The 13,140-nt window shown below is 42.2% G+C and overlaps 1 protein-coding gene across 1 annotated transcript in view; it reads left to right on the forward strand.

Moving 5' to 3' along the window:
* The window catches only part of ANK3 (ankyrin 3), a 210,247-nt gene that overhangs the window by 131,475 nt on the left and 65,632 nt on the right, over positions 1 to 13,140 (forward strand). Inside the window, exons 24-25 of the mRNA XM_059821466.1 lie at positions 4,999 to 5,122; positions 8,061 to 8,163. Of these exons, the coding sequence (XP_059677449.1) occupies positions 4,999 to 5,122; positions 8,061 to 8,163 (227 nt within the window). The remainder of the gene's footprint in view (positions 1 to 4,998; positions 5,123 to 8,060; positions 8,164 to 13,140) is intronic.

The raw sequence follows: 13,140 nt of genomic DNA on the forward strand, positions 1-13,140 counted from the left end.
TCCTTGCCAAGGACAGTTTGGTTTGGAGTCAGACTGGTTGAGAGGAGAGACGTTTTCTTCCTTTTCCTGGACTACTCTGGCAATTCTGCCCAAATGAGGTTAAGTGCTGGGAAACTGCTACACCGCAAAAAAGAAATGGTGTTTTTTTGAAAGATGTGAACATGATTTTGTGGGGAAAAAATAAAGGCTCATCTTTATATGTAGCAGTAAGTTTGCAGAAGAATATAGAGCAATTCCGATGCACACTGAACATGGGCTCTGCTTTTATTTTTAAAGATATTGCAAATCTTACAAATGTGAAACCTGAGACTGCAAGAACTGGGTCTTGCCTCTTACCATCTCCAGATGTGAGCTCACACCCCACACCCTGCACAGCTGCTGGGAGCCCCAGCGCTGCACCCCATGGCCAGGGGCTAGCGGGGAGCCATCAGCCGTGCTAAAGCACAACCCGAGCTGTCTGCGGGAGGCCTGGAGGGAACCCCTCGCATGCTCAGCCTTGCAGCATCCTTCCTGGCACCTCCAGGGTGCAAGAGTTTTATTCTGGTGGAGGAAGCTGAAGCCCTGCTGCGACTGCCACAACCCAGCAATGAGCTCTGTCACAATAGCCCCCCCCAAAAAGCTGGTGCTGCTGTCCCAGAGGCAAAGGGACAGCAAGCAATGTAAGCTGATACAAAGAAGGGTGAGACTATGTGAGCAGCAAAGGGAAAAAAATCCAAACCAAAAAACAGTTCAGGTGTTGAGACAGTGATTGTCAAGAAACACTTGATAACAAACTTTTGGGTGTAAATAAGGACACTGTTTTAAACCCATTTAATGGAGATTCCTCTTAGTAGGAGTATCGTGCTAATCAATCCCTGGCAGATTAGACAGGTGTCCTAACAGGAGATGAGTGCACACTGCCTGATCCCTGAGTAGGTGCTGAGGTACAGCAATTTAAGTGCATTTAAGACAGGTCAGGGCATCCCCTTGCATGAAAGTCTGTTATTGATCATTTTAGGAGAGGTTGATTTATTATATTTTTATGCTCAGAGTTTTCTGAGTTTCTTTGTCTCCATAAAATTTTACAGATTCATAAAAGTTTTCGTGGTTTAGTATTGGCTTTTCTCCATACTTGTGTGAAACTAGAACTAGTTTCTACTAGTGTACAACTACTACTAGTGTAGTTGTGGCTACAACTAGAAGCATCCTGCTCTTCCCTGTGGCTGTACCTCATCTGCCATAAGGCAGCTCTGGATAGGCTGTGACAAGGGAGTGGCGAAAGCGTCGGGGATCTTTAGCAAAGCCAATGACAAATGCCCATTTGGATCCCAAGCTATGATTCTATTTTGTTTGGGACTTTTCCCAAGCCACATGATGCCTTCTCCCATGCTGCCAGAGAGCCTGTATTTCTCACTGTCCTTTGAAAAGAGCACCTACCCTGCACTTTTACAGTTCCCAGCTGTGGGAGACACGCTGAGAGACCAGAAAAATGGGGAAAATACGGGAAAAGGTGACAAAGGTGATGAGAGGTATGGAAAAGCTTCTCGGGGAGAAAAGAGTAAATAGAGTAGGGCTGTCTATCCCAGAAAAAAAGCTGAATGAGGGATAGGCTAGAATGTATAAAATAGTGGGTGGCAAAGTGAGCAGTAATGCTTGCTGCCTCTCCAGAAGCCCAAGAATAGGGGGCATCAGTGAAACCAGCAAGAGGCAGACTCAGCTTAAATGAAAAGGGCTGCTTTCCTGCAACAGGTAGTTGCATTGTGTGACTCCTTGACGCACATCCCTGGTGTGGGGAATGCAAAAAGTTTACATGAGGTCAAAGTGTAATTGGAAGAATTTAAAAAGGCAAAAAAAAAAACCTGTTCATGACTGTACAAACTTCTTATGGCTTTAGAAAACGTGTGCTCAAATCACTGCCAGCTAGAAAAAATGTCCTGGATGACTTCCACTGTTTCATGTTCTTATATTCTTCTGCGAAGTGTGGCTGCTGTCAGAGACAGGTTATACTAGGACTGATGGGCCTTTGCTTTGACCTACTGCCGCTATTCTTTTCTGGATTTTGAACAGTTTCCTATGCTTGTGACAGCTATGTTTGCCCACTGTTAACAGGGACATCATCTTTCTTCAACACGTAACATTATGAAGGGAAGGATGGCAATTGCAGCAAAGCGATGCAGTATTCTTTCTCTGGTGTTTTTTATCAGCGCCTCACTTCTTGGGCATTTCCCTATCGTTTGTGTTCAGAGATGAGTTTTGTCTTCACTTTTCTGTGGGACCTCTCTCTGCAGAAATACAGCATGCTGTGAGCAAACACTCTGCTCCTTACCTGAGATGCAGAGGATTAGGCTGTGGCACCTAATTAAACAGAGCGTGATTGCTGAAACGTGCACCACCCATTTTGCTCCAGCCTCCCACGATCACAAAACAATGTCTGGAATTCCTTGAAATTACCACTCCTAGATGCAGCCTTTCCTTTGATGAGAGCATTTCATCAGAGTAATCCTGCTCTGGCTGGATTAGCTGCAGAGCAGGATAACATCTAATGTATTCAGCAGCTCAACTGGAATAGCTTTTTATCATTCTCCACCTTGCCTTTGACAAATGACGCTCCTAAAGAAAATGCCTCATCTGTTCCTTACAGTGGCACAGCGCTCGTCTTCAGGTGGGGTAAGGGCAGAAGTTTCTAAACGTTACTGGTCCGGTTAGTAGTTGCTTAAAGTTGCCCGCGTCTCTGACCCTGTCTGGGCCACTTCACCACCTCCCAAGCTGCCGTCCTTTTTTCTCAAGCACCTGAGTTTTTTCTCCGGACACAAGCACCCCGAGCCGGGGGGCGGAGAGGGAGCGGGGGCAGCACCCAGCCCCCGCCGTTGGCACCCACGGAGCAGCTGGGGCTCAACTCGCGCCTGTGCCCCCGGGGCAGCTCGGGACCCCCACGCCTGTGCTCCCCCCGGGGGTGGGCGCGGGCGCGGGGGGAGGCGCCCGGCCCCGGCCCCGGCCCCGGCGAGGGCGGGCGGAGCGCAGCGCCCTTCCCCGCTGGCCGGCAGCCCCGCGCTCCCTGCTCAGCCCCGGGATCGAGTTACAGAAAAACTACACCCTCGCAGCACCCCTATTTACATACAAATAACTGGAGTGCCTGCATTTATGTCACCATTCAAGAGGCTTGCCAAGGGAGGCTGTAATCCAATCAGCACAAGCTTTAAAGGGATGTCTGCAGAGTGATTAAAAGGGGATTTTTTTTTTTTTTTAAACTGTAGTCATTATTTTTCATTTTGTTTCATATTTGCAAAGAACTTTGATTTGAGTTGAGAGGACAAAGATGCACATGTCCTAAAATACATACGAAGAGATCAAGATGTTAAGAAGATCTCAGTTGTTGTGTGGAAAGCGAGTATGACCCACAGGGATTAGTTTGCTTGTGCTGGTTTGGAGATTAACTCTAAATCACTGCTTAAGGACTAATAGGACTAATAGGAATTCTTGGAAACATCAGGGAAAAAAATCTTATAGACCAGACTGGTGAAAATGGCTTTCCAAAACAGTAAGACTTTTTAAAGTTTAACTTAATATATTATGTTTCTGTTTCTGGTTTTTTGAATGCTTTCTGGTGTATTATGAACATTTTAGCTTTCAGACTGTTACTTGAAATACTGGTTGTTGCTGGGCTGGCGGAGAAAGTTGGTCTGTTTGTTTGGCGCTTGCAAAGCAGTAGCTGAAAGGGGTATTTTTAGAATTGATTGTTAGCTTAAAACTAGAGCTCGCCTGTGGTTTCCTGAGTTAAGTGAATGGAAACTGGTCAAAACTCTTTGAATGAAAGTGGGAAACGTATAGCTGGGCTTGCGGAGCCGCTTACCTTCCACGACACGCTGTTAAACTTCTCTGTTGTGCAACTTTTACGCACCTAAAAAGCGTTCACAACAAAGGAGGAGAGTGTGAATGCAGGCAAGTAATGAGCTTACGGGGAGCTCTCTGCTCTGTGTTGTTGAGGCAACAGGGAAAAAAAAAAATCCTACAACCGCAAAAGACATATTTTGGACTTGCTCTGTCAATGCAGGAATGTAGGTTTGCGTGATGTAATGGTATGCAAATGCTGCTGGCGAGAGGGAGCTGCTCCGTTAACCCTTTGCGGCATCTGCCCTTCTCTCCGAAGGTTTAGCCTTCCTTCCCTTCATTTTTCCTAAAAAACCTGATCGTCTACTTCTCCGTCGGTGTCCGCGCGTCCCGTACGTCCGGCGTCCCCCCCCGGGTCACGGCAGCGCTTCGCGGGTGGCGGCTGCCGGGCGCTGCGGGCGGCAGCGCTGCCTTGGAGCGAGGCTTTGTTCTGCTCCCGCGGGGCTGCGCCGGAGCCCTGCCCTCGGCCCCGCCAGCTCTGCAGTGAAGAGGCTTCGTAAAGTACTTGCCTTCAGAAAATCAACCGGGGAGTGTGAAGGGACTCATTTAAAAAAAAAAAAAAAAAAAGAGAGAGAGAGAGAAAAAAGTAAATAATCCCCTTTTACATTCAAACTTGCAAAAGTTACTGAGAAATACCTAAGGTGGAAGGCGGGCCTCTTCTTTTACTCAGCGTCCATTCAAGCTTGCTGCACTTTTCCGTACTGGTGGGCAAGCAGGCTTTCTCTCACAGCCAAGTATTTTTTTCTTTTTTGCAATCGGAATAACCTAACTTCAGGTTGTCAGCTCGGGCTTTTCGGTAAGGAAAGCAAAAGTGAGTGTAGTGGTGCAAAGTACAGAAGAATGCTTCAGCTTGCTTAAACGATTGGGCAAAAGTCATCCCTTGTGTAACTTCATTGGATTTACGTCAAGGTGGAGTTTTGCTTCTTATGTTTGCCCCCAATAAAATTATTTTCTCAGGCCTGTTCAGAGGGTGGATAATTGACATACTACGTGGAAAGAGCCTTAGGGAAAGTGGGGGCGATGGGATTGATTCCTTGTTGGCAAGCAGAGAAGGGCGTTATGACTTAGTAAGCGCACAAACATTTACAATACATGTAGCTTCTGATTTCAGCCTGGCTTTTGTACTGGCAGGTGAGGATGCAATGACAGGTGATACGGACAAATACCTCGGACCCCAGGATCTGAAAGAGTTGGGAGATGATTCTTTGCCTGCTGAAGGATACATGGGCTTTAGCCTGGGAGCCCGCTCCGCCAGGTATTGTGTTTGCTGTTCCTCGTGTTTGCGTGTCACCACAGTTACAAGTTTTTACAAACCAAGCGTGCTCTTTCACACAAAGCTGGAGGCTATTTCGAAACAAAGTAGAGGGGGTGTACTTCCGTGTTTTGATAATACTGCACCTTTAAAGCATATGTTCATTGCAGTTTTGTTTCATATTCTTTATTCATGTTGGCTTCTTATGGCAGTGATACAGAAAACTAACTATTCACTTTTTCTGGTATCTGCTCATGCTCTGAACATCTCCAAGGCAGCTCTTTGCTAGCAGTTCGCAACTGGTCTAGAAACTGACCTGGAACAGCCAGCAAAAACAGGTTTCTTTTCACTACCACTGGTCAGGTTGATACATTAGAATATTCCTTAATGGACTAATTTAGCTGAAGAATGTAAATGCCAGAAAAATTGAATGACAATCCTTTTGCTATTTTGGTGCTTTTATTTCTTTAAAGGTGGTAGTGAGTAATCCAACTGAGATAGCCACTATTAAAGAAAAATGCTCCCAAAAATAGAAAAGCAGGTGTACCCTAAATTTATTGTAGGGTTTCATTTGACAGGGAATGGATAGCATATTACAGAAAACAGGCCAAAGTTTCTGTGAACCTGATAAAATATTGTAAACTTAATATAATATCTGACTAATGTTGATTTCAACTCAGGTGTTTCTAGATCAACGTTTTAGATTTCAGTTTTGAGTCTTGCTAAAGCCTGCACTGTGCCTTGCTCGAAACAATTAAAGCTGTGTGAGCAGAGATTACTTCCATAGTTGTGGATTTGCAATGTATTTACTGACAGTTGAATTGTACTGAAGCTAATAATTAAACCTCATAAGCTGGAGCCCTGAGGACTTTTTCCTATGCTGTAGTTTAAAGATCTGTTTTAAAAAGTGAGTTCATTGTCTAACAGCGAATGGCAACTCCTGTAAGGTAAAGCTTAGATGTCTACCCTTCAGTCTTGTTTGTTATGGTCGCATTAGAAATGCAAGCATGCAGTGCAAATCTGCTCTTTAGTAGAACCCAGCCATGTTTGGCTTCACTTACAATTTTTAGGTAAGTTAATAAGTTTTTATGTGATAATACATTCATGAGGAATGCCAAAATGCGTTTAAAGAGTCCATTAGCTAGAAAATCAGCAAAACAGATCTGAAGGGAGCATCTTATGTGTTTGTAAACTTAATTAACACATCTGACATGCTGCTTTTAAACACAAGCTGGTGTGAGCAAGGTCATCATACAGCACTATCAGTTGTGGTCAGGTCTGAAGTACTATGGTGATTGCGGAGAGGGAGTGCGCTTTGTATACAGAGCTGGGCACTGATTTACAGGACACCTTTTACTCATTACAGTACTCTTCCCACACACGTCTAAATTCTCACTGTGCAGGTGGGAGAGCAGACTTTCACAGTCAAGATCTGTTGAGGGTTCAACCTCATGTTACCTTTTCTTTGAGAGAAGTCTAATATTCCCATGCTTCGGATTTTAGCAGTGCCATTACTATTTGTTGCTGCGTAACTCATTTTTTACATTGCACATGTTATGCTCAGAGGAGACAAATACAGTGTTTTTCCTGTGAAGTATTTTATTTAGCAAAAAGTATTCTGTGGATGTATCTCACTACTGATTCTGAGTGTAACATTAAGAAATAAACACATTAAAGATATAAGCCATCCAGCCATAACATCTTGCTTTTCCCGTCTGATTCTTTGCTTTCTATTTCTCCTGTTTCTTTTCCACTGTAAATTGCTTTAGTCCAAAAGTCAGGTAAGAAGGCATGGCATCGTGTTACATCTTTCTGCTGCTGCCATTGCTCATCTTCATTTTATTCAGCATTGGAAAGTGACATGCTCTTTTTTTTTTTTTTTTTGGGCGGGGGGGTGGGCTCAGCCTTAGAGAAAATCCCTCTATTATAACAAATATAACTTGATTTCCTTATGCCCTTTATCATGTAAAAGTCTGCTTAACATATGCCTACAGTGTGTAATTAAGATCCCAGTTCTGCTTCCAGCACAAGGAGGAATGTGTGCTAAGGAACTAGAAAAGTTTGATTAACAACTACAAAATGCATGAAGCAAGTTGTAGAGTTTTGAGTCTGAAAAATGTTGCTAGTTAAAAAGTGTAATATGTTGTTGGATGTTGCTTTTTATTAATTCACATTTTTTACTACTTTATTTTTTGTCACATAGCAAGCATGTCTAGGCCTGCAGCATGTTCTTAGCACATACCATAATGTATCTTCCAGGGTTAAGTGTAACGCACTCCTACGTTGATTTAATTGAAACACATTCAGGGCAATCGTGGTTATTTCTAAATAGTCTAACTTGCACAAAATAATTCCCAGAGCATTGGAATCTGTATTTAATCATCAATAAGCAATTTTTTTTTCTTTCTTCTTTTATTTCAAAATGATTATCCTTTTTCTAACTAAATGAATAACTAGGGTGTTTACAACAAAGTCAAAAGTGGTTCAGCCACAAAGAGGGAATGACAACACATAAAACTTGCTCTTAGTTAAACCTGCTTCAGCAATGTGAGCCGTACGGGCAGGCGCTGTAACCTACCCACAGCTCCCCTGGGACCTGCCCTCATGGGTCTCCTTTCAGGATTAGGGCGTGAAGACATTTATCAAAGTTCATCTAAATACTTGAATACACTTTTCTGGATTTATTCTAAAGCCATGGTATTACTGCCAGAGCAGTAAACATCTGTTGTGATTTTGCTTATGTATATTGTAGAGAAGGGGATATTTAACTATAGTTAAATACTTACTATTCTATTTTTTCCCTTGTATTTATTTCACGGATTATGTGTATTTTGCCATCTTATGCTATCCCTGGAAGTTGCATGTATTAATTTTTTTATTTTTATTTTTTGTTCATCTCATTGTCATCTGCACTTTCTATGATAAATGGTAAATACAACAGCCTCCGCTCCTTCAGTTCGGATAGGTCCTACACGCTGAACAGGAGTTCTTATGCCCGAGACAGCATGATGATTGAAGAACTGCTGGTACCAGCAAAGGACCAGGTATGTGCTGCATCTCTGTCACCAGGTATTCGTGCTTCATATTTATAAAGAATGACAGTCTGCAGCCCTCAGCCGTGCCTGCGGAGACTGTTGCTACTCTCTTAACTATTGAAAAGGGAGAAGAAAGGAGCTGAGAGAAAGAAATCATGGGTTTACCACATTGTGGTTTTGATCCTGCAAGAGACAGGATTGATGGAGTCCCAAACAAAGAGAGTCTTTAAGGGCACCAGTTACGTTCCTGAGTATGGAGTTGTCCATTGACATCAATGGGAGAATCTGTGAGCTTAATCTTACGTGTATCCTTAGAGTGCTTTGATAAGCTAGGAGCAATGTGTTTTACACTAAACAACTTTTGTCTGTACTGTATAGCCCGGAGATTATGTTTGCCCTTTCTGTCCGCATGGAGGGGATTCCAACTGCTGTCCTTGTTTTTCCACCCTTGGGAAGAATTTGGCCTTGTGAAGATTAAGCTATTATGCACTAACCAGTTTATGTATCTTCCAAACATTTGTGCAATGACTAATACAACAAAAGCAGAATCTTTTGACCTCATGATAGCGTGGGAAAGTCTTTCCAAAACCTAGTGCTGGAGATGATAGGGTACTGTATGCCTTGTTTGTGAGTTCCTCAGCATTTTGCTTGGTAGGCTTGCTTCAGCTTTTCAAATCTGAGTTACTGAAAAGTTTCGTGATACACAGAAGTCAGAGATCTGCTAGGAAGCTGAATAAAAATTCACATAGAAATCTTTACTTGGGAATTAAAGGACTGTGGCGTGGAACTGTTGTTTAGGTCCTGGAAGAGCGTAAGGTGGATTGTAATGAAACAGAGGTTTTCTGCTGCTGTTTTCAGCTGCGGCAAGTATTTCTGCATGGGGTGTTACTGATCTTGGAGGATGTCTTCATGGGGGAAAGGGTCCACAGAGCAGATCTCACGCATTTTCAACCTTGATTGTATTAGTCTGTAAATTCTAGCGTAGTATAAATTATCCAGTTTTACTACAACTTTTGCACACAGTTTTGGTAGCATCATGACAATGGCAGAAATTGGATTCTGTCTTTAGCAACTGAATGTTTATTATTAGGCTGTTACTTTCAAGTGAAATGCTGTAAACCTTCAGTAACCTTGATCTACAACAGGCAGCTAGGGAAAGTTTCTGAAGATTGCATAGCAGTAATTTTGTTGGGTTTTGTTTTGAACTCAGAAAATAAAATCTGCAACTACTGGCACTGGGAACAAAAAATGATTATTTCAGGGCTGAGAAGCTAAAGTTACTCTGACACTTCCTACTCCTAAGCCTTCATTAAGTCATCTTGTTATGATGGAAATTTCAGAGGATAGGAGGGCTCTTCAGTCTGAGAACTTATTACATTGTTTTATGATTCTGGCTATTTTTGTGATTACCATCAAAGTAGATGGCATTGATTTAGCAGCTAAGGTGCATTTGATCAAATAACAAGACTCAAAACCAGCACTATGCTGAATAACTCCTAAAGAACATTGTTCAAAGTGTGCACCATCAACCTGTTTTGTATACAAAATTCCACTAGAAAAATAAGAATTACTTGTTGCAGTGACACCACATCATGTACAGGAGCTCTACTTTAGGGCAAACTTCATGTTCTGAACAAGTGATCATGGACCTCTCTGCTTTCTGGAGGATCTCTTGCAGTGCTGGCTCTTGAGCTGAGAAGGCAACAAATATGAAAACCTTCTTGTGCTGGTACTGAGCAGTACTGTAGGCTGTTTTCATTGCATTTATAGTCTTCATATTTTTGTGATTCCAGTTTTTGTCCAGCAATGATTGTGCAATTATTGCAGTTTGGTGCTGGTCCAAATTTGTTGCGTAAAATGAAGCCAGGCTGGAGGCCTGGCTGACAGTCTAGTTGTAAATGTTATTCTAATCTTAATCCTCTAGACAAACTTCAAGTTTCTCAAGCCCAGGAGGTGATCAGGAATGGTGAAGGTGGTAGTGGAAAAAAATGTCAGTCCTGTCTTGAGAGGTTAGTAAAACCATGATCCCCTGAAAAACAAACAACAGTAAAGTAACAAACTATCTTCATGAAAAAGGGAGCCCAGCTAAAATTTGCTGCTGTGGCTTCTGCAAACCTTGAAGTCCTGACAAAAAATATATCCATCCTCTGAAATTGCCGTGTTCTTCTGCCCAGCCCAAACCTATGGTGGTAAACTTCACAGCTCTTTGGCTGAAGGGGGGGGAGTGCATTTGGGAGCTGGGGAATACCCCTGCCTCTTTTCTTCCCATCCCTCCCTCTGTACATTACTGGGCTTCTAGATAATCTCTGCTATGGCAGTAGAAAGCAGGGAAAAAAAACCACCTTGTGATCCAGCAATGGAATTCCCAGGAGCAAAGATCATTGTGGGTCAAAACCAATACAATTTTCCAGTCTGGAAACTGATAGGAGTGAAGGCTGTTTTGGGGTATCACACCACTTTGAAGGATTGAGCCTTTGCCTATCTGCATATTCTATTTCTCTTCTTTTGTAAAGCTCAGACCTATCTGGAGTTGATGGCAATAGCAAAATCTCAGAGTGAAGGGCATTAGTATAGGAAATATATATATAGAGAGAGAGTATGAAGGAAATATAAGTATATAAAAGAGTAAGGGGCATTTGTCAACGTCAATCAGGCTAAAATAGAAGATCCCATGGCCATCTCTCCCCAAGATCACTGGGAGACTTGGGAGTCTAAAAAGAGTCAAACGAGGAAGATTTGAAACCAGGCTTTACTGAACCTGACTGCCAGCATGACACATTGGGTAATAGAGAAGAGTTTCTAATAATTTCCTGAGAATTTGAGATATTCTCCATTGTTTGCATTGGGTGGTTTGTTGCTGGCCCTGTTCAACAGAGAAGTCTGAGTCCAGGCCATACTGTGCCTCGTAACTTGGCTGGAGCAAAGTTAAAATTTCTGTGTCTGGTGCATTACCATGGATGCAGCAACTCAGACCAAATCCGAATTACTTTCTCCATGGAATAATTTCCATCAGCCTCTGAATGTAATCAGCCAAAGGCAGGATGAATCAGGCTGTCTGTTACATAGCAGCTTGCTGAATCTCTTCTGTCTGGATAAATTCATCTGGGAGGAAGCATAAATTCTTCTGTTTGCTGAACTCTGATATTACACAGCCTGGTTACTCAGTTATGCAACCGGCAGGATCCTTGCCAACTGAACCATCAGTATTTTTATACATGCATTTGCATCTAATGATGCCACGCCCTTTAGCAATGCATATTTAATATCTCTCAGTCCCAGGAAGGAACACTGGGACCTGACCAAACACAGGATGAATCCTGTGATTTGATGTCACTGATGATGTACCATCTTCTGGACTGCTTATATTGCAACCTACACAGGAGGATTTTTTTGCCTGCCTGGAAAATCCAGCACCTCAACAGACTGACAAAATGAGATCAACAGATGTGTGCTGCATGTAAGATGCATGTGTCCGGCTATTAGCTTTTCCTACTCTGTTTCTCTGCCAAAATTATTGGCTGCAGGCTTTGTGCTTTTGCTGGCTGTAAATATGTCCAAAAGATCTGTTTGAGTGCACTTTGTCAGAAAGGAATGCATCAAAAAATATAGTTGCATGATACACAGACAGTATCTCGGAACAAAAGAACCCTATCTCAGAACAAAGGAACCCTATGTACGTGTGTAAGCAAACCTACAGCAACTTGGTGAGCGTAGTAGCACCTCTATCTAGCATAGATTATTTTAGAGTAGTGGTATTTCCTTGGAAATTATGTGCCCCTACATTTAGTTTTCTGTATCACGTTGCTGAAGAAACTTTAGCATTTTTTGTCTGTTATAGCAAACATGATTCCATGTTTATTTGTTGAGGTATGTGTCCTGGTGCATGCCTGGACCTCAGTGCAGTGACACTATTACGGCTTAGCAGGCATTTGAATGGCAAACACTAAATTGTGTTGTTCTTTTTTACACATTTCTTACGTTTCTTTGTTTTGTCCTATTTTTTATGATAATGTTAATCACTGAGCAAAGGAATAAATTTATTTTTGTTTATCTAAATTTTTACAACTTCAGAGACCAACTGTCTGGATCTTACATTGTTTGGTATCAAAAGTAATAATGTACTCAGTATCAGCTCTTACAAAGTTAGATCACTTGGAATAGCAGAAATCCACAGCGATGGCTTTCCTGCCTAAACTGTGGGCTTTTCAGGAAATGTAGGAGAATCCCTAGCGCTCTATTGGAAAGAGTTAGAAAACTGTCTTCATTAAACTAAATTATGTTACATTTTTCAAAATGGTGCTAATTAAATCTACTCCCATTGCTTAATTGCCATTGTTTTAATACCATTCATTTTATCTTTTATGTCTGATGGTGTATTTTGGTGTTTAACGTATGCAAGTTTGCCTGTTATTGTTGTTGGCTGGGCTTGAACCATCAGGCCTCAAGTACATATCTTGCAGCAAAAAGTTTAATGAAAGATCCTGATAAAAGAGTTAAGGTAGCAAAAGACCGAGGCATCGAGCCATGTGCCAGAGTGGACATGGACAGATGACCGAGCAAAGTTGTACCCTGCAGATATTTCTATCGATTGGCAGTAAATTATAATGTCGATGGTTTTTGAAAGGAAACCTGGGATGCTCATTTGAAATAAAAGAAATGTCTAAAGAGAGAAGTTTTTTTGGAAGCCCCAGAGTGATGGAAGGGTCGCAGGTTCTGGCCAACAACAGAGCACTATCTGCTTGCTTATCTTGTGGAAGCTCCTCAACAGAAGCATTTTTGTGTGTTTGTGACTTACTTTGCCAGATTTACTACTAATGTTAATATTTCCATTCAAAATAATTCATTTGCACTACGTCTGTGTGCCAATACCTAAAAAACCCCAGGTGGAAATAATAAAAGTTCCGTCTGTAGAAGTGCTTGGCTAGGGTTTGACTTGACCCACAGAATTTGATTTGAAAACAGCCCATGAGATTTTAGTCTTAACAG

This window comes from Gavia stellata, chromosome 9 (assembly GCF_030936135.1).
Source record: "Gavia stellata isolate bGavSte3 chromosome 9, bGavSte3.hap2, whole genome shotgun sequence".
Lineage (NCBI taxonomy): Eukaryota > Metazoa > Chordata > Aves > Gaviiformes > Gaviidae > Gavia > Gavia stellata.